Source organism: Paroedura picta, chromosome 2 (genome assembly GCF_049243985.1).
Source record: "Paroedura picta isolate Pp20150507F chromosome 2, Ppicta_v3.0, whole genome shotgun sequence".
Lineage (NCBI taxonomy): Eukaryota > Metazoa > Chordata > Lepidosauria > Squamata > Gekkonidae > Paroedura > Paroedura picta.
The window spans coordinates 3,794,788-3,816,351 of record NC_135370.1 but is presented as its reverse complement, the minus strand read 5'-3'; the positions used below and the strand labels follow the sequence as shown (position 1 = coordinate 3,816,351).

The 21,564-nt window shown below is 54.8% G+C and overlaps 1 protein-coding gene across 4 annotated transcripts in view; it reads right to left on the bottom strand.

The window, feature by feature from the left end:
• The window catches only part of NRP2 (neuropilin 2), a 258,365-nt gene extending 237,432 nt beyond the window's left edge, over positions 1-20,933 (bottom strand). For 2 of the 4 annotated variants that reach the window (XM_077319234.1, XM_077319235.1), the window contains exon 1: positions 20,378-20,933. In XM_077319234.1, coding sequence (XP_077175349.1) covers positions 20,378-20,465 — 88 coding nt within the window. In that variant the 5' untranslated portion in view covers positions 20,466-20,933. The remainder of the gene's footprint in view (positions 1-20,377) is intronic. The other 2 variants (XM_077319233.1, XM_077319236.1) reach the window with 2 other exon arrangements.
• Between the last annotated feature and the right edge of the window lie 631 nt (positions 20,934-21,564).

The following is a 21,564-nucleotide window of genomic DNA, read 5'->3' as shown; positions in this document are numbered from 1 at the left end:
CACCACCAGCACACGGATCTTCACAACATGACTGCAGATGAGCTATGCGCAAGCAAGAATATATTTTTAAACATGTTCTTTTTAAAAACGTTTCTTGGTGGGCACAGGCCAATCTTGCCTTTTCCGGCGAATGCTCATTGGGCTCTCTCAGTTCTCACATCACCAGACACCGAATCCTTTTAAATGGAGATGGTGGGGCTTGAACCTGGGACCTTCTGCATGGCAAGCGGACACTGCTCCACTAAGCTGCAGCCCCGTGACAGGAGAGACTGCTTTCTCATATACTGAATAATGCACTCCTGGTTCACTTTCAGTGCCCTTTGCAATGGGGTTGTACTGTCGAAATGGTAACGTCCATTTTAAAAGGATCACTAAAAGGCACTGCAAGTGTGTGGAAAAGTGCAGATTCTTCTCTCCGGAAGGCAATTATGAGAAGTCAGAAGCAGGGAAATGATGCAAGCGGCACCCCCATCCTGGAAGGGGAGAAAACACAAGTAGAAACAGAATTTCCGTGACTACTCCGGCCAGCCACAGTGTTCCAAGGCCTCAGGGCTGAGCTAGGGATTCTCAGGACAGCCATTTTGTTACTGACCGTGGGCCCCCTTCGCACACCAACTGAACGCTTGTTTTGAAGCAGGCTGGATGGGGGAAGAGAACCAAACCCCACCCCCCTCTCTCCTAGTACTAGAATGGGAGAATGTGACATGCCAGAGCATGATTCCGTTTCCTTTACAAACATGCCCGTTTTCATATGGAAGAAGATCTCTCTTGCAATCCCACTCCTCAACGCCCTTAGGAGACACTGGAGCTGCCTGCTGTGGAGCTGGGAAATATCTGGAGATGCAAAGGGGGAAGGACCTCAACAGGGTATAACACCACAGAGTCCACCCTTCAAAGCAGCCCTTCTCTCCAGAACTGACCTTGGTCCTCTAGAGATGAACGGTTCTAGCAGGAAATCTTCAGCTGCCACCAGAAGGTCAACAACCCTCGCTGAGCAAGCCCTCTGTCCTGCAAACTTCCCACATTTCTGAACACCAAAGAGGCACGTTTTAACAATCCTGGACACTTCTTGTTGCCACCATAGACAACTAGGCTTGCCCAGATACACAAATCTCTGGCACTTAAGAAACATGGCACCCCAGAATCCCTAAGCTGGCAAAGGGCAGGTGTGGGGAGAAAGGTAACCCTGCCAAGGAAGCAAAGATTAAAAACTAGGTGAGGGAGGATGGGAGCTTGACAGAAAAATTGGTAGTTTGTCGCTCACAAAGTGGAGAAGTGGCATGTCTTTTGTGGTTGCCTAGCAACGGCAGAGAACTTCTTTCTGCCCCCCTCGATGGCAAAACAGACATCCGGGGGGATGTAATGGACAACCAGAGTACCAAGTGCCCACTGGCTGCCTGCAAGACCCCCCCCCCTCCATGTCCAGAGCTGAGGACAAGGACTCTCCTTATCCGGTGCAGAGAGAACAGCCCCTGCCATATTGGAGCTTTGGGAGTGTCGGATTTTTAAGCAGTTGTGGGGGGAAAAATAAAGAAAGTGCTAGATGGGAGGAATCTGTAATAACCTGATCCCAAGAGTTCACGCTTCAAGGGGGGGGGGGAGAACCACAACGTCTCCGCTGTGATGTTTTGATAAAAGCAAACACAACTGGAGATTGGAAACCTTGTCTTGAAAAATATACACTGCCGAATTGCCAGCGAATTCCAGAAGGCTTTATTAAGGCGAAAACTCCCATCTCGGGCCACGGTTCTTCTGTCTGTAATTACGCACAGAAAAACACAAGGGCGTCAGGGCCTGGTCCTTTGAGGTTTGCAGACGACTCTGGACTTCAAAAGGGCTTGGCCCTCTCTTTTACAACAGGGTGACTAAAAGGCCCGGCTTCTCCTAAGTCCCGGCGTTAAAACGGCGGTGATTTACAGTCCGCAATCATGGCTACCAGGATTTCAGGCAGTCAGAGATGGAGAGGGGGCTTCCCCCCCTTTCCTTTCTATCCCCCTCCCCCCCCCCGCCCGGGAAAAACAACCAGAACTAAATTCTCCTTCTGCCTGCCAGTGTATTAATTAGAAGTGTCAAAGGGTTCTGGTTAGGGCGAGAGTAAAGCTGGAATTGTTAACGCCTCCCCGGCCCCCTTGAGAGCGCATTCGCTGTCATCTGGCCACACTTCCTGGATTAGACAGCTAATCTGGGACCTCGCGGGGGACTCCACGTTGCTATCTGCAAGGGCATAGCGCCCAGCAGGGGCAAGGCTCTCCCATCCCCCTCCCCAGCATCCCTCCCCCCATCGCCACAGATAAAGTAGGAAGAGTCCCCTTCCCCGCCCCATCCTGCCTGCACCGTTCTTAGATAGCTGCAGTTTTTTTCCTTCTTTATAGCACAGCTGGTCTGCCAAAAGGTCACATGATTTGGCAGCCGTCCCAGTGTTTAAAAATTAATTTTTCCTTATTAATACTATGGTGGGTCCCACAGGATAGGATCTCGGCCTTATCTAAGGCAGACAGCTTCCTAGAGCGTATGAAGGATGCTTTCTCCTCTAAGGCTATCGGGAGGTTCAAGGCCACGGTGTCCCGGAGCCAGACTGCTCTGGAATGCTGGTTCGAAAGCAAACCAAATTCTTCATGCATTTGGGGTTTTTTCTTTTCTGCTTTTTTTGTGTGCAAAAGCTGCCATTGTTTTGGAGGCGCAGCAAGAAAGTCAGCTTTTTTGGGGGGGGGGGGGACTAGGTATGGAAAAGCAGGACTCATTTGCTTCCTAAACCTAGCCTCTGCCACTGGCCTTGCACAGGTGTCCAACATCACATTGAGCTATACTACCTGGAAGCCTTCTACGGATTCTGTGCCTCCTTTCCTTCGAGATGGGATCAAAAGCAGCTTTTTGAATCACTAAGCAAAACAAACCGTGAAGATCTATTAAAATGCCCACAGAAGAGAGAAAAATCATGCCAGGCACACCACAATGGCCAGATTTCCCATCATCCAGGGAACAAAAGGGGAGCAAACACAAAATTCAGACAGGAGGGTTGTTAAGCTACAAGTGTTGGTTGGAGATCTGCTGGGATTACAACTGGGGCCTGGGGATCTCCTGGAATTGCACCTCATCTCTGAATGACTGAGATCAGTTCCCTTAGAGAACATGGCAGCTTGGGAGGGTGGATTTTATGGCATTGCCCAGGAGATTCCCAACCTGGATCTGGCACCCCTCTCCCTCTCCCACCCCCTGCTGGAGGCCCTGGCAACCCTAATTGCAACGGGTCTTCAGGTGACAGAGATCAGTCCCCCCAGAGAGAATGGCTGTTTTGGAAGGCGGACTCCACGGCATTACTTCCTGCAGAGGTCCCTCCCCTTCCTAAACTCCACCCTCCCAGGCTCCACCCTTGAAAGCTCCAGGGATGTCCCAGGAGGGCACGCCGGCATGAGAGCATGTGTGCTGCTGCGTAATCACACATGAGCACGTTGCCACCGCCACCCCTACTGTAGGGGTCGCAGGCTAGGGTCTGGGAGATCTGGGTTCAAATCCTGTCTCTGCCATGGAACCTTTCTAGCTTGGGCCCTCACACACTCTCCACCTAACCTACCTCACAAGGTTGTTATGAGAGGACACTTGAAGAAACTGGTCCATAACCCAGTCAGTGTGGAGCACTGGCATGTCCTTCTAGTAATAGAAAGGGGCAACAATTCCCAGCCAGCTTAGTGTAGTTGTTCAGAGCGGTGACCTCTCATCTGGAGAGCTGGGTGTGATTCCCCACTCCTCCACATGCAGTCAGCGGGGTGACCTTCAGCTAATCGGTCTTGTTAGTTCTGTCAGAGCTCTCTCAGCCCCACCTACAAAGTGTCTGTTGTGGGGAGAAGAAGGGAAGGGGACTCTAAGCTGCTCTGAGGGTCCTTCAAGTGGTAAAAAGTGGGGGATAAAATCAACTCTTCTTCTCTCCCTAGAGCCTAGAATGGGCTCACATTTTGAGTACCGGAGAAATTATCTCTGTAGTCTGGAGATAAGCTATAATTCAGAGGAGACCCAGGTCCTACCCGGAAGCTGGCATCCCTATCTGCATGCCAATAAGACCCTCTACCACTAGCCCTGGTACAACTACCCAGAGTCAATCATGTTGAATCTTCAGGCCTTCAAATGTGATGGGACCCCCTCAGAGCCAGCCCTCAAAGTCCTTTGCTTTTTCCTGCACAGCTCCCAACTCTGGGCCAAGCAAATGCCACTGACCCACTGAGGGATTAGGTTTCTTAATTAAAGGCAAGCGCGGATGTTTTAATGACGCTTGTGACAGCTGTCCGCTTCCTCGTTTCCAGGAAGAGCTGAAATCGCTTAAAAACACGCCCGCCCGCACACAAACCGACCCCAGGATTTCAGAATCCTCCAACAAAACCAGCGAGTGTGGACAAAACATTTCTGCCGCGGGGGCCTTGCCTCTTTCCCCGGCAATACATTCTGCTAGATTTATTGAAGTCATTTCTAAAAATACTGGCTCTTAAGCAAAACATTTCGGCGCCTTTACGGACACACAATTGCTCAGAGTTGCATAAACAGTATCTGCATTGCTCAGGCCCCGAGATCTCATGAAAACTCTTGTCTTTTCCCTCCCCCCTCCCCCCCCCCCCGCTTGCTTCCCCCCCCCCTCTCCCTTGGCTGCTAGTAAAAGACTCCAAGTCCAGGGATCTGCTTGACCCCTGGCCTCCCCCCACCCACGGCCGTCAACTGTTATCTTAACGTTGTTTTGCCTGCCTACAAATTGGCAGCTACACTGTTTACCTCCTCCAGCTCTTAAATACACAAATGCACACACACACACACATGTCTGAGGATGCCTCTCCACCCCCTCCTTTGCCGATTACCATATTATTGTCTATTTAAAACTCTATCCCCCCCACATCTTACATTCCTTCAGGGAGGTGAGAGAGACTCGTAATGGGGGAATGCTTTCAAACAAACCAGATTTTGACATAAATCTATCTACCGCTAGCATGTTGTGTGTGTGTGTGTGTGTGTGTCCCCCTTTCTCCTTACCCCGCTTTGCTAATTACCAAAGCCATCTGTGGTGAAGTCAGGTTTTCCTCCTTGTCACAATTTATCTTTATCATTTGCCGGATTATGCTGCGAAGTCGTAGGACTGTATCTCTGATATCATGCTTCTCTTCCTTCGATGATAGATCCTAGGGCCGTAAACAGGATGGGGATTCAATTACCAGATTCGATGCCGGGTCTGTTCCTTTCCTTCCACTTCAAATTAACCAGGGCAAGGCCGTGATGGGATTGGTACCCAAGTGAGAGAGGGCGACAGACTCTTGCGGATGAAGAAAAGCAATTTCCATGTACGCTTTCAGCAGGCCCTGGCTCACTACTGGACTGCTTAGGTCAGGGGTAGTCAACCTGTGGTCCTCCAGATGTCCATGGACTACAATTCCCATGAGCCCCTGCCAGCGAACGCTGGCAGGGGCTCATGGGAATTGTAGTCCATGGACATCTGGAGGACCACAGGTTGACTACCCCTGATTTAGGTAACAGAACTACAACTGACCACGAAACCTGGAGAGAAGTGAAGCAGTTCTACCTCACAGGGACATTCAAAACATCCTAAAAAAACCCACTTTCAATCCACTTGGCAACAGGATTTTACAGTGTGGAATGGGAAAATGCAAATGGCTGCTGAAGGGGACTGGAGCAAAAGCTAGGCGTGGCGGTTAAGAGCCACAGCTTCTAAACTGGAGAACTCGGTTCGATTCCCCTCTGCTCCCCCACATGCAGCCAGCTGGGCGACCCTGGGCCAGTCACCATTCTGTCAGAGCTCTCTCAGCCCCACCTCCCTCACAGGGTGTCTGTTGTGGGGAGAGGAAGGGAAGGCGATTCGAAGCCGTTTTGAGACTCCTTCGGGTAGAGAAAAGCGGCATATAAGAACCAACTCTTCTTCTTCTTCAGTAATCTCAGAGCTCTCTCAGCCTCCCCTCCCTCACAGGGTGTCTGTTGTGGGGAGAGGAAGGGAAGGCGATTCGAAGCCGTTTTGAGACTCCTTCGGGTAGAGAAAAGCGGCATATAAGAACCAACTCTTCTTCTTCTTCAGTAATCTCAGAGCTCTCTCAGCCTCCCCTCCCTCACAGGGTGTCTGCTGTGGGGAGAGGAAGGGGAAGGCGATTGGAAGCCACTCTTGAGACTCCACCAGGCCGGGGTCAAGCCTTTTTGGGCTTGGCTCCGGCCTGGTGGAACGTTTTGTTGAAAGAGATTCCCACGGGCCCCTCACCAGTTCCACAGGGCCTGCAAGATTCAACGATGCCGCCAGGCCTGCGATCGAGGCCAGAAAGAACCACCAAAAATACAGGCCTCACTGCTGGGAACGGATCAGTCTCCCAAGAAAGAGCAACTTCCCCTGAGTGATTGGAAGGGCGGGACGCAAGAATTGAGATGATGCCGTTTGCACCTGCAACACCTCCTGCTCTCTATTTTAAGCAAGTGATAAAGGGCAGCCTTTGGCCTTTTCTGTCCAGCCGTGGGACTTCACTTGGCACCCAACGTGATTTGGGGAACCTGCTCCGACTCTTTTGAGCTCTTGGGCCTGGTTCCAATGAAAAGGCATCACCCTCCCACCCCCCAACCTTGCATAAGTAAACATAAGTTATCAGACAGAGACCAATTACCCCTTTCTTCTTCTATCCTCTTCCCAAGCATCAGTCACCAATTACCCTCTCCTTCAGCCTTTAAAATGAATGAGTTACCCAGAAATTTATATATATATTTTCCCTGTATAAACTTGGCTGGCTGCAAAATGGAAGGCTGCAGGCACAATTTTGATTAACTCAACAAATGTCCTTGCCATATTTTGGAAACAGATGACCTTCACGCTGTTCCAATTATTCCCATTAAACTGAACTTGCAAATTTTTCGAAGAGATCGTAAGTTCCCTTACAGCAGCTGCCAAATGGATATGCACTAAAACGGATGTCTCATTAAAGCATGTCTCAGCAATGCAACACACACACAAATAAAATACATAATGCTTTGCTGACTGCCGGGATTACACAGAACGTCAGACAATGAAAGATGGAGGAGGAATATTATGAGCTCTGTTGTGAAGAAGGGGAGAGGATGGCTGCATGGAGAAGGAGACCTGTCCTAATATGCCCCCACTTGAACTCACCACTCCCCTGGGACTTGAATGGGTTGTGCGCTCCACTTTGTGAAAGGCGGGGAAGGCAAAGGGGCAAGCCGCTACAGGGCCCTGCAAGGCTGATGTCCCCTGAAATGCTTAGCAGGGGGCATTGGAGGGGACATGAGTGGCGGCCACAACATCAGCATGTCACTTTCAGAGAAAACCCTGGGGTTGACAAAGGGTAGCTCAGAAAGTCTATGGTAAAACCACAGAGCTTCCGGAGATTCCTGGAGCTCCCTCACCTCACTTCCAGAGGTTTCTCGGAAGTACACAGCAACGTTAGTGCTGGAAGTTTTTCTTTTAAAAGTTAATTATCTTGATGTCACTCGGTAAAAACTGGTCTGCCAACAGGGCACCTCCCACCCCTGCCCTGTGTCCCTCATGCTCACACCAGGATACAAATTTGGAGGGGGGGGGTGTGTGTCCAGGAAATGTCCATCCCACTGGGGGCAAAAAGACCTAAACACAAGCCGCTGATTTCAATGGACCCTACTTCCAAAGCTTGCCACCAAAAGCTCCCAGAATCGGAGGGCACAGGCCTGGGAACGCTATAATTCAGCCTTTCAACCGCTGAACACTAGAATCACGGCTTACAGGGTCAAGTAAGACGTCTATTTTCCTTTCTGCTGAACTGGCATCCATGGTTATGAATGAATTATACCTTTATAAAATGCTACCACTAACAGACTCAGTACAGATACCTTGAAGAGGAATGCGCTTAACGAAGACAGGATGAAGTTTGAATCCAACCAAGTTTTATCCAAGGTGTAAGCTTTCGTGTGCGGGCACACTTCCGCAGATTGTAATTCCCACTTCACTGTGTCTGAGGAAGCGCACACGAAGCTTACACCCTGAATCAAACTTTGTTGGCCATAAAGGTGCCACTGGCCTCAAACTTTGCTCTGCTGCTTCAGGCTAACATGGCGACCCACCTGCATTTAGTTAACTAAGACAGGTAATCCAGAAGAGCATGGAAGGGAGAGTCAGAGGGCCCCTAGGGCAGGGGTAGTCAACCTGTGGTCTTCCAAATGTCCATGGACTACAATTCCCATGAGCCCCTGCCAGCGTTTGCTGAAAGGGGCTCATGGGAATTGTAGTCCATGGACATCTGGAGGACCACAGGTTGACTACCCCTACCCTAGGGCATGTTTTGCCCTGGATTTCCTCTCAACAGCCCTGAAGAATGGGCGGGCTGGGCCTGAGGCCACCTCCACAGGGTCAAAGGTCTCTGTTCCAAGCCTTCTTCTCCAAACAGTGGAGGACTGAGGCCGCTTGGAGACCCTTGGCCACCCAGGCCTGTCCCGGTTGGAAGGACCAAAGAGTCAAACTAGCCCCAAGACCAGTGGTCAAGTCAGTCCTCACAGGAGCCTATGGAACTGGTCACCTCACAGGGCTTGGGCCTCATTTATGCTTTGTATAATCCACAGAGGAAGAAATGAGTCACAGGACGAGGGTCCCAACCACTAGCTCCACATTCAAAGGAGCCTGACCCTCCCAAAGAAAACCACCCCAAAATGGTCAAGAACAGGCACGCCTGTGAAGCAGACCTTTGCACTCTGTTTATGGCTCTTGAGCTGTTAACAACCCACCTGTGATCTTCTTTCAAAAAGTTAACACGGAACACATTTTTTAAATCAACACCAGCACTAAATTTCATCGCAGCAGATCAGAGAGAGGGGGGGACAGCATGCTCCAGAAAAGGTCTGGATAACAGAGGTTCTTTCCAGATCACTTTCTGGCAGCCCTTCCACCCCAAAAAGCAAGAATTCCTGGCAAGGAAGGCCTAAGGCAAGGAACAGCCAAGCCAGCAGGGCCTGTTAGGGTAAACCAACCCCTGGCTCTCCTGGAATGACAGCCGATTTGCAGACGACAGAGATCCTTCCCCCTGAAGGAAACAGCGGCTTCGGAGGGATGCCAGAGAGCAGGAGAGGGGAAATCTGACACCCCACACCCCTCCAAATGCCCAGCAACGCCCCACACTGATGTTTGTTGAGCAAACTTAAGCCACAATCCTAAACCCATTTGTTTACGAGTAAGCTACACTGAACTTGTTGAGACTTACTTCTGAGAAACAGGCTTAGGACTCAGCTTATGCCTCTATGGTTTGCAGGCTTGGGCATATGGTTGCCAACCTCCAGGTGGGACCTGGAGATCTCCCAGAATTTCAACTGATCTGCAGACTACCAGCTATGGATGCCAGCCTCCAGGTGGGACCTGGGGGTCCCCCAGAATTATAAGAGATTTCCAGGCTGTGGTGAGAATTCCCCAGGAGAAAATGGATGCTCTGGAGCAGGGGTAGTCAAACTGCAGCCCTCCAGATGCCCATGGACTACAATTCCCAGCATTTACTGGCAGGGGCTCATGGGAATTGGAGTCCATGGACATCTGGAGGTCTGCTCTGGAGGATGGATTCTATGGCATTATACCCCACTGAGGGCCTGTCCCCCCCCCCCAAGAACCAACCCCACATTTCCAGGAATTCCCAACCTGGGTCTGGAAACCGGCCCCTCCCACCCCCACAAGAATCCCCCCCCCGCTAACTTTACACACACCTTGTGCCAGCGGAGGACGCAAGGAGGCTTTCTTCTAGGCCAGGGGTAGTCAAACTGCGGCCCTCCAGATGTCCATGGACTACAATTCCCATGATCCCCTGCCAGCATTCGCTGGCAGGGGCTCCTGGGAATTGTAGTCCATGGACATCAGGAGGGCCACAGTTTGACTACCCCTGTTCTAGGCTCTCCCATTGCCACAGGGAGGCGGCGATACTTGGCAAAGAAAACTCTGTGAAGTACATTGGCTGGGAATGTTTACATTTGCTCTTGTAAAAGAGACTGGGCTTCGTGCGCATAAAGGCTGCTTAGCGGTGGAGTGTGTGGAAGAGAGCAGGCTCCAGGAAAGCTCCGCGAACAGGGCCGAAAGGGCTGCTCTGTGTATATTTGGGTTTCTCACAATAGCAAAGCCTCTCATTCGGTCTTCAGGAGGGCTCGTTAATAATATCCTGGCAACTTCTGGCTCTTCTTAGGAGTTAAAAGCATCTAATCCCCTCCTCGTCGTCATTTGATGCTGGGGATTTCTCAGGGCATAAAGACTCCAATATCGGAGAGAGTTCCAGTCATTTTGGGAGATTCACAGTGAAATCCTAAGAATATATCCCTGGGAGGAAGCCCGATTAAACAGACCTGAGTAGGATTCGGAGAAGATCTATTTGAGACTGCACTGTCAGAATAGGCTTCCGTTCTACTAGAAGATGCAATTCTGTTGAAATGTCATAAAACTATTAGTAATTTCCCCCACCAACAAGAAAACCCTCGTTTCTGTGGGTAGCCATGTTGGTCTGCATTAGAATAGCTCAATTCAAGCCCAGTAGCGCTCTAGCGCAGGGGTGGCCAAATCATGGCTCTCCCGATGTCCACAGACTACAATTCCCATGAGCCCCTGACAGGCTCATGGAAATTGTAGTCCAGAGGCATTTGGAGAGCCACAGTTTGCCACCCCTGCGAGGGGCTGTGGGTCAGCGGTAGGGCTCTGCTGCATACGCGGAAGGCCCAAGGTCTAATCCTGGCATCTCCCGGTAGGATCAGAAAGTAGGTTGGGTGAACTTCAGCTCAATACCCTGGAGCAGGGGTCGGCAATCTGTGGCCCTCCAGATGCCCATGGACTACAATTCCCATGAGCCCCTGCCAGAGAACGCAGCATGGGAATTGTAGTCCATGGATATCTGGAGGGCCACAGATTGTCTTCCCCTTGCCCTGGAGCGTGGCTGCCTGTCTGAGCACACAATACTGACAGTATTGTGTCAATACTGACATAATACTGACACTGGTCCGATGGAGTATAAGGCAGCTGCCTGGGTGGAGGAAGTCAAGGCTTGCTCAAAAGATACTGGGAGGCCCTCCGTATCAGACAAAGGGACCTTTGATTTTTGTCATTCCCCCCCCCCCCCCCAAAAAAATCTTGTTGGTATCTCAAGCACTACTGGACTCGAACCCAGTCCCCCAAAACCTGGTTAGAAATCTACATTTTTCAAAAGACCCACTAACTCTCTCCAGTTTCTTATTGGCCAGCATTAAATGTGCAGCTGAGGTGTGAATTTGCTGAGAAACACACACTCCTAAAGCTAGGGATGTCATCTCTGGTTTACAGAATTTCTGGATTGGTTCATTGACTGAACACACAGCATGCGTGTAATATGGCCAGGAAGTCCTAAGATTGCCCAGCAGCTGGACAAGAGATGTTCAAAGCTGGTTTGCCACAGCCTGCCCCTGCACCGTGACTCTGGGACTCCTAGGAGGCCGCCCTTCCAAGTAGGGTTGTGCGCTTCAGTGGCCGAGCCGGCTGTTCTAGCCCAAAGCGGCTGGAATGGCCACTTCAGCGGCTGAAGCGCACCTCCCTGTTTCCAAGTGTGAGCCAGAGTTGACCCTGTTTAGCTTCTAAAATCTGATCCAGGGCAGGGGAAGGGCTGGATTTAGGAGAAGGGGAGGGTTTAGCAAGGGGAGGGATTTCAGCAGAGTTCCCCATAGACCCCACCCTCAAAGTAGCCATTTTCTCCAAGGGTACTGAAAATGGCCAAAGAAGTCTTTTTCTCCAGGGGAACTGTAATCCAAGGAGATCTCCAGCCACCACCTGGCAGTTGGCAACCATACCTAAAACGGTGTGACAAGTCTAGATAGGTTTTTCTCCTTTCTCATAATAGAAACATCCGAGATTATGAATTTTAACATGCTGAAGTATACACGTCTTATGGAAGGCTGTTTGGATATGAGGTACATATTGTCACACACAAAAAAGTGGATAAATGCCAACTCCAGTACTGAGCCATGGGTGAGAGGAAAGTGCTGCACACACCAAAGTTTCATATATTGTTCCAAAATAACCAGCCAGTCTCCAGTTGTTAATAATCATTTAAGTAGCACATTCACTGAGCAAAAAGACATCATCGCCATGATCTCACTTAATTGCTCCAGTTCCGCTAAGACAGATGGGGAACAGTCGCTGGACTACGGAGTCCGTGAGTCAGACCTCTCTCAAGTCAAGGCCAGTATTCTAACCACTGGTTGCTACTTGAATGGAACGGGGGTGGATTATCATGTTCAAGAGACATACATACCAAATGGGGAGGAGCTATGGCTCAGCTGAAGCGTATCTGCTTTCCTTGCAGAAGGTTCCAGGTTCAATTCCTGGCATCTCCAGTTAAAATGACCAGACGGGAGGCAATGTGAAAGATCTCTATCTGAGATCCTGGAGAGCCACTGCCAGTCTGCATAGACAATACCGACCTTGATGGGCCAATGACCTGATTCAAATCAAGGCAGTTTTGTGAGTGTTTATGTGTGGGAACAGAGTTCATTTCAAATGTACCCACAGCTTGTTTTCTGGAAGTTATATCCCTGGATATGATCATCCTTCCCCACCCCCAACACTATTGTTCCATTCAAGTAGCAACCAGTGGTTAGAATACTATTCAGGTAAGAATGCAAATGTTGCAACTACCTGAGAAAACCCTCACTGCACTACATCACTTGTGGTTTCCCTTTTACAGTTTCTTTGTCACAAACTTAAAAGAACCATTAACAAGTCTCCATTTCTGTATTCCACAGCAGTAATTACTTCAACCAGATTGTTTTAGGGGCTAACCATCCAAACCTGGCCTTAGGACACAAAGTATTTAAATGCCACACAGGTTCCTGGATCCAAACACGCACCCAGCATGTATGCTTGTCTTACTGTTCTTTTATACATCTGTATGTCAGAATCTTTTTCTTACCCAAGATATTCTTCCTCTATAGCACCATCTCACCCCTTACATTCTTCTGGTATGCTTTTTCGTTTAGTTTAATTCATGTGAAATAAATCCTTTTTGCTTTATTTTAAAAGGTTTCTGCTGCAGCCTGTGTTGTCTGACTACATCCTCCCACCATATACATAGGTGGAGGATAATGTTTGTTACCCTCTTGCTTAGCATGTTTCCTAGAATAATTAATTCCTCCATCATGTACTCAGGAGACAAATCCATAAGAAGCAGTTCTGACAAGATGCATCCCATGCATTATTGTGGTAGTGTGCTTATCTACAATCTGGAAGACCCAGGTTCAAATTCACTCTACCATGAAGCTTACTGGGTGAACTTGGTCCGGTCACTTGCTCACAGCCCTGCCTAGTTCTCAGGGCTGTTCTGAGGAGGAATGGGATAGGCTATCTTGAACTCCTTGGAAGAAGCTGGGAGGAAACATGATAAAAGCCTACTCAACAAAAACCAACAAGTCCTAGGCCAAGGTCCTCTTTCCACCACCAGTTCAGCTCCAGATTTTTGTACAGGGCAGGGCTTTTTTTTCACTCCCCTCAAGAACAAGACATCCTCTCATGCGTGGGAGGGCAGAGAGATAGTCAACAATCCCTCTAACGGACAGCCAAGCACAAACTGACCAGGCGGGAACATACTCAAACTTGGAGAGATCCCTAAAGTGTCTTCATTAACACAAGGAGACTGATGTAGCAATGTTTTGGTAACCCTGCCCTAACTATTTTGGAACCAGAAGACACATTATTTATTATTTATAATCCATAACTCAGTGAAGTAGCCTTGCTGAATCTAAAGTTCGTTCAGGGCCTGGATGGAAGATGAATGTGAATCTTTCTAGAAAAACTGGATTGTTAAAGGAACATAAACACATTAAGATAATAGTTCTTGGACTTCAGAAGGCACAATTTGATTAGAAGTTTTCATGAACCTCCAAGCTGCCCTCTCCCTTGCTCCACAGAGCCTTTCCAGAGCGTGGCTTCCCATGGTGGCTTCCCTGCTATCCTGGTCAAATATTACAGTGATAACCACATCACTTTAGGATTGCCAATTCTGGGGATTTGGGAGGGGGGGTGGAGCCTGGCGATGACCCAGTCTGGGGAGGGGAGAGGATCCACCCTCCAATGCAGCCTTTCCCCCCAGGGGATCTGATCTCTGTGGTCTGGAGATGAGTTATCAAATGCAGGAGAATTCCTAGCCCCAACTGGAGGCTGACGACCCTACATCCCTTAGACTTCCAAAGTAGGGCGACCAGGTTTGTGTTAACTACACACGGCCTACAAGAGTCAGGTCTTGGCGGGTAACCGGTTCTCTGGGGCCACAGCCTCAAAGGGCTCAAGTCCATCTCAGCCCTTCACTGGAATGAACTTAGAATCATAGAATAATAGAGTTGGGAGGGACCTCATGGGTCATCTAGTCCAACCCCCTGCACTAGGCAGGACCCTCTCGCTCATCTACTGTCACCTGCCACCCCCTTGAGCCTTCACAGAATCAGCCTCTCCGTCAGATGGCTATCTAGCCTCTGTTTTAAAATTTCCAAAGATGGAGAACCCACCACCTCCCGAGGAAGCCTGCTCCACTGAGAAACCGCTCTCACTGTCAGGAACTTCTTTCAGATGTTTAGATGGAATTTCTTTTGAATTAATTTCATCCCATTGGTTCTGGTCCGTCCCCCGGGGCAAGAGAGAACAACTCTACTCCATCCTCTAAATGGCACCCCGCTTTGCTTCGTAACTTCTAGACAAGAGGCCACCAGAACAGGGGTGAGGAGGGGCTTTCGGAACGGCTCACAGAAACCAGCAAAGACCAACATCACGCGAAGCCTGAACTTCCACTGAAAACCTGTCCTGGCTCTGGAAGCAGGACGGTATCTCACCCTGTGCGGAAACCCTTTGCCTTGGAAACAGGGAAAACCAAGCCGATTTTATGCCAGAAGGCACAATGGGGGATTCCACCTCCTTGGAACCACTCAACCAATTAGAGCTCTTAGAACAGAGCTGTTTGGGCTCTGCAGCCAATCAGCTCATCCGCTGTCTTGCACTCCGAGGGAATCCCGGGGTGGGGGGGGGGACTGGGCTGTGCCACAATATGAGTCCTTGTCCTTTGAAAGAGAGGGACCATGAATCCGTCCCCTTCCCCTGAGGCAGGGTTTCTGCCCCCCTTCTGAGGAAACAAGAGTGCTGCTGAGGGTTTCACGTTGCCTGGGAGGGCTTGCCTCTTTCCAATACACATGAGCCCCTAAATTGGGAAATTCTGGAGAGGGGGAGGGGCTACGGACAGACCCCTCAGTAGAGGGTAATGCTGCAGGATCCCCCTCTCCAACGCAGCCATTTGCCCTGGAGGAATGGATCTTCGTAGATCAGGTGAAATCTGGGAGATCTACAAGCCCCACCTAGAGGCGAGCAACCGAACCTAAAGGCAGACTGGGCTTGAGTTTAAACAACACGGCCATTATGAATTCTTATCCCCCCCCCTACAGACACACACAAAGGACCCATCACCTTTCTACTAAATTATCCCACCTTAAACAAAAGCATGTATTCCCTAAAACAACTGCCTTTAGTAAGCAAACCATTCAAAACAGAAAGAGACCAAAACACAGCAGCAACACCCCACCCCAAAGAAAAACCCACCTCCAAACAAAGGCCCAGGGTGATCAAAGATGCAGGGTGGCCACCTTGGGGTTGGGAGAATCCTGGAGCCTGGAGGCAGAGTCTGGGGGAGAAGGGAGGGACATCACAGTCCATCCATTTTCATCCCACCCATTGTGAACAGGTGTGTCATCCCAGATTTACAGGCTCCACCTGGAGGTTGGCAACCCTATTAAACAAGGGCAAATTCCCCATATTGCATTATTGTTAGGGTGCCAAATACCTCCAGGACACAAGCAGGAGAGTGGAGCAGGAAGGAGCCTGGGGAGGAAAGGGGCCACACGGGAGAGCGCTGGTTTTTGTACCCCACTCCTCACTAAGTGGCCGACAATCCCTTTTCCCTGCTCTCCCCACAACAGACACCCTGTGAGGCTGCGAGAGCTCTGACAGAACAGGACTGTGACCAGCCCAAGGTCACCCAGCTGGCTGCACGTGGAGGAGCAAGGAATCAAACCCGGCTCTCCAGATTAGAGGCTGCTGTTCCTAACCACAGCACCGTGCTGGCTCCACACCACCACACTTTGGGGGGAAACGCCAGAGTCCCCCCCTCCAAAGCCTCCATTTTCTCTGGGGGAACCGATCGCCATATGCTGGAGATGGGGGGAGGGAGAATGATCCTGAGCAAGGACACTCCCAGAACCTCCCAGCCCCCTCCCCTTGGAGCTGTCCTCTGTTGGCGCTTGATCTGCACCTGGGCTGCCTTTCCCTGCTGCTCCTTACCTGTCCAGAGCCCTGCTGATCTCAGGCCTCCTGCCTTATATTTGTAAGGAGCACAGATTCAATCAAACCAAGTCATATGGGGGGGGGGGGATGGCTTAATCACAGCTCTCCTCTCCTCTATTAACTTTATGCCGGTCTTAAGGAGAAATCAATCAGCTGAACCGAAGCATTAGCTACCATTTCCTCCCCACAAGGGAACAGCAACAAGGAGGAGAGAGGCTCATTCGCCACATCAATTACTCCGGAGGGGGAGCAGGAGATGGAGAAGAGTCCAGATCCCCAAAGCACAAGCAGCTTCCCCTGCCAGATATCCCCCCCCAAAAAAAAGATTAACACTTTGCTTTGCGTCACTAGGGTTGCCAACTCCAGGTTGGGCGATTCCTGGAGATGTGGGGGTGGAGCTGCCAAGAACCTGACTCTCCTGAGCAGCATTTCCTCCACAGCAACTAATCCAAGTTGCCTGGAGATCTGTCCTAATTCCAGGGGATCTCCAGATTCCCCCTGGAGTTTTGCAACGCTCCTGAAAGAGCAGTCCCCCTCCCGCCAGGTCAGCAGTGCCAAGGACTGGGCCAGAACAGTCGCCAGGATCAACTTCATCTGCACACCGTCAAGACACATCATTAACGCAATCTGCATATCATGTTTGTGAGCACAACAGATGCTGAACTGTAGTTGGTGGGAACTGCCATATCCAGGGTAGTCAAACTGCGGCCCTCCAGATGTCCATGGACTACAATTCCCAGGAGCCCCCCTGCCAGCAAACGCTGGCAGGGGCTCCTGGGAATTGTAGTCCATGGACATCTGGAGGGCCGCAGTTTGACTACCCCTGCTCCAATGGGAAGACGTGTGCGCCAGCCCTTGAGAAACACTCTTGGAATTTAGGAACATCCTTTTTCTGAGGCCTCTGATGCCGGCTCGCAAAACTTTTCAAACGCCGAAGCTTGAGAACTAGTCACTTAACTTGAAAATCAATGGAAGTGTCTTCAGGTTGTAAGAATCTTTGTTTGTGGGTTGGGGGTGGGGGGTTGCTTTGGCCATCAACACATTCTGCCTTCGCATCCTCTAAGGAAGCGCCCCTCTCCCCAAACATGTTCTCCCCCACTGTGCCAAGTTACATTTCATCTTGTTGAGCCGCCTCCCTGGGCTGGCAAAACATTCCCCCGTGGGCACCTTGTTTTCTTCAGGTTGATTTGTTGACTCAGCCATGCAGCCCTCCACCCCGATCCTGTGCGGGGAAAGCCATTAGCAGAACTGCTTTGGGACCGGCAGCCGAGGGGGGAGGCTGTTGTGTCTCCACTCCGTAGGTATTTTGTTTGGGTGGGTAATCTTTGTCTTAATAGAATTTTTATAGATTGCCTGGGTTTCGTTTCTGCTTCAGTGGCCCAAGCAAATCAATGCCGAGTGGTAAAAAGAGACGGTTCTCTGCTGCAAACAGATGGGACGCCTCCCCCCCCCCCCCCCGCAGCCTTCTAGGATCCCACTGGGCCCCTGTGGCTGCATCGTGGCCCACGTGCAAGAAAGGGGGGGGGGAGGAGAAGCGTTGGTTTTTATAACCCACTTTTCACTACCCAAAGGAGTCTCAGTGGCTTACAATATTCTTCCTTTTGCCCCCCCCCAACAGACACCTTGTGAGGTAGGTGAGGTTGAGGGAGCTCTGAGAGACCAGAACTGTGACTGGCTGCATGTGGAAGAGCAGGGAGTCGAACCCAGCTCCCCAGATGAGAGGCTGCCACTCTTCACCACGACCCCCACTGGCCGCCTAGCACCAGGCCACCGCCTCCCCCCCCCCCCCGGCCGGTGGGCTTCCTTGAGATGTCCCAGGGCCGCCCATTCCCAGAGAGGGTGACCTCATGCGCCGCAGAGCCCCCTCCATGGGCCAGCAAAGCGCACCACACCAAAGAGGCTGCCGGGCCAGCTGCGAGCCAAGCGGGGGGCGTCTGGAGGAAGGCTCTCTCGGCCCCCAGCAAGGAAGGCGAGGCCAGAGACGGGGGCCAGGCAGCCAAGGGCTTGCGCGCCCAGGCCCGCTGCTCTCCCCGCGCCCGCCACTCGCTCTCCTTCGCCACGGAGCCCGGCGACCGGACCCGGCCCTGGCGCACACCTGCGCGGCGCGGCGCCCAGACCCTCCCCTCCCCTCCCCTCCTCCGCTGGGCCCGGAGCAGAGCCAAGGGCGCTCGGCCAGGCCGCGGCAGTCGCCCTCCGCAGCGGCGCGCCCGTGCCAAGACCAGCCCCCCCCCCCGCCCCCAGAGCGCGCTTCTCGGCCGGGCCCCGCGGAGGCGGCGGGGGGAGAGCGCGGGCGCGGAGGGGGGCGGCGCACCTCCCGGGCGGGGCGGGAGCTCAGCGAGCCGCCATGCCGCGGCGGGGAGCTGCGAGGACCCCCGCGTCCCACCCACCCCCGGCCCCGCCTTGGGGAAGAGGCCGCTCCGCTCAGCCGCCCGCCCTGGAGCCCTGGAGCCCTGGAGCCGCGCGCCCCCTGCCCGGGAGACGGAGCGGGAAGCGGCGTGGCCGGCCGGCGGGCCCGGGAGGGAGGGAGGGAGGCGGCGCGGGGCCGTCGGAGCCCCTTTCCCGCGGGGCCTCTGCTCGGCCCCGCCAGACGCCGCCCCGCCAGGCCCGAGTGCAGCGAGCCGTGGCCGCGAGGCTGGCCGGCGAGGCAGGCGTCTCCCGGGAAGCGCGGGCCCGAGAGCCACGCCGCCTCAACACCGACCCCGCGGAGCCTTCGCCGCCGGTATGCGCGCCTCCGCCTCGGCCGCCCTCCCGGCCACCGCCGCCCGCCCCGGACGAGGGGCTCCCAGGAAGGCTGCGCGTTCCCGCTGCGCCAATCGGGGGGCGGCGGCCAACCTGGCTCTCCGCCTACCGGGGGACTCCAAGGACCGCGACCCCTCAGGCCCATGGGGGAGCCACGCAGAGCCCCCTGCCCCCTTCAACGCAAACTGATCTCCGTCGCCGGGAGAGGTACGGTCCATCCGGGAGACCTCCAGGTCCCACCTGGAGGTTGGCAATCCGACGGGTGCTGCTTCCGCGTGGGAAAAGGCGCTCTGCCCGATGCAAGGGGGGCCCCGGCGGCGCCGCCTCGTTCCCCGCCTCTGCCCAAGGAGCGCGGCTGCCGAGCCGAGGGAGATAGCCCCGTGGGGCGCGCGTGGGCCAGGCTGGCCGCGCAGTCCCCGGCAGAGGCGCGCACCGGAGGGCTCCTGCCCCCTTCGCCCGCAAGCCGCCGCCGCCGCCGCGACCCGCCTGGAGCGGCAGGGACCGCGGGGGGACCGCGACACACGCCCCCCCCCGCCGGCCCGTCCGGCACTTGTCGGCGCCTCTCCCCTCCCCTCCCCTCCCCTCGGCCGCCTCCGCCCGGCCCGATCCCGCCGCGGCGCTTCTGCCCGCCCGGTGGCTCGCTCGGGGGGAAGCGGCGTCAGGTCCCCGCGGGAGGAATGCAGGGCGGCCGCCTTTCCTTTCGCTCGCCAGGAAGCGCCGAGGAGCTCCCGGCTCCGTCGGGAACGAGGGCAGCGGCGGCTTTCCCGCGGGGCTCTCGCTGGAGGCGGTGGGGCTCGGATCCCTCGGCCCCGCTCCCCACCCACCCTCGGGCGGCCCCAGCTGGGCGAGAAAGTTTCGCGGGCGCTTCACGGGGCCGCCCGGGGGCTGTGAGGGGCCCTGCACACCGCCCGCCCCAAAGTGCCCCGGAGCGGCCGGGAGACGCCAAGGCAGAAGCCATGTCCCCACGACCCCCACCCAGACACGCGCACCCACTCCCGGGCGCCCCCGAAACAGCCCTTCCTCTCCGGCAACGGACGGGGGAGAGCGCGGCAGTCCCACCTGCGCCACGGGGCCCCCGCCGCCCGCCCGCCCGCGAGAGAGAGAGGGAGAGCGCGAGCCCCGTCGTTCCAAGCCAGGGATGGAGTCCAGATGGGACCGAGTCCACACGCAGCGCCCGCAGCCCGCTCGCTCTCCCGCCGCCGCCAGCGCCGAACTTGGGGGCGGGAGAGCCCGGCCCCGCCAGCCAGCCATCCAGCCATCCTCGCCCGGCTCCCCGAAGCGCCGCTCCCGCAGACGCCGGCCGCTCGACGCCGATGCCCTTACCTGCCTGCGCCGCGGCTCCGGAGGCGGCCAGCAGCACCAGCAGCAGCAGCCCGCAGCCCAAGCGCCACACGGGGGGGAGCCGCTCCATGCCCGCCGCGCCGCGCCGCGCTGCCTCCCACGGGCTCTGCCCTCCTTCCCGGCGCGCCGCGCTCCCTCCGGCCCTCGCCGAAGCGATGCCTCTCCGCCGCCGCTGCTGCCGCCGTGCGGGGACCCGGGCGCCGGGGCTCTCCTGCGGGCCGGCGACGGGGCCGAAGGGGGCGCGGCGTCGGCGGCTCCCGGTCAGGGCGGCAGCGTCAGGGGCGCCCGGGCACCGGCAGCGTCGGCGAGCGGCCCAAGGGCGAGCGCCGGCCCGGGGCGCTCCGAGCGGCCGCTGGGCAGAGGCGGTGGCCGCGGGGGTCCGTGGCCGGGGCTGCTCCTCGCCGGGGGGTGCGCGGGGGCGGCGGTGTCGGTGTCGGTGTCGGGGCGGGTGCGAAGCGGGCGCCTCTCGCGCTGCCTTTGCCTGCCTCTCGGCCGCCTCGCAGCCTTTTCAGGCAGCGCAGCATGTGCATGTCAGGCAGAAAGGCAGAGCGCTCCGATTACACGCTCGCCCACGGACCGCCCCTTCCCTCCCGCCCGCCCGCGCCCCCCCCCCCGAGAGGCAGGCAGAGAGGCGGCCTGGCCCCCGCCCCGCCCCGCCCGCAGCCCCGCCCCCCCGGCCTCGCCCTTGGCGCGAGCAACAAGTCCCGGCCCCGCGCGCTCGCCGCCGAGCCAGGGGGACACCGCCTCCCCCCCCCCCAGGCCCAGGCCCAGCCCCGCAGCCGAGGCGGACGCGTGGCGGCAGAGGCGTGCGGGGGAACCCCTCGGAAGCGCCGGGACTTGAGGGCAGTCTCCCGCATGGGGGGAAGCCGAGCCGCAGCCCCCCCCCCCAAGGAGCCAGCCCCCGCCAGGCTTGGCCGCCCAGCTGCTTGCCTGTGAGCGCCGGCAAACGGGCTGCGGGGGGAAGAAGCCCAAGCTCACTGGCGGGCCTGGCGGTCAAAGCAGCTAAATCTTTCCATCACCCCCCCCCTCCCGGGCCGGTCAAACAAGTCAGGGGCCGTGCGGTCAACGGAGGAGGGCGGGAGGCTGCCCGACAAAGCGCTCTGTGTCACTCAGAAGCTAGCACATGGCCCAGCCATAGAACACTGCCTGTTTCCCCCTGGTTCCTACAA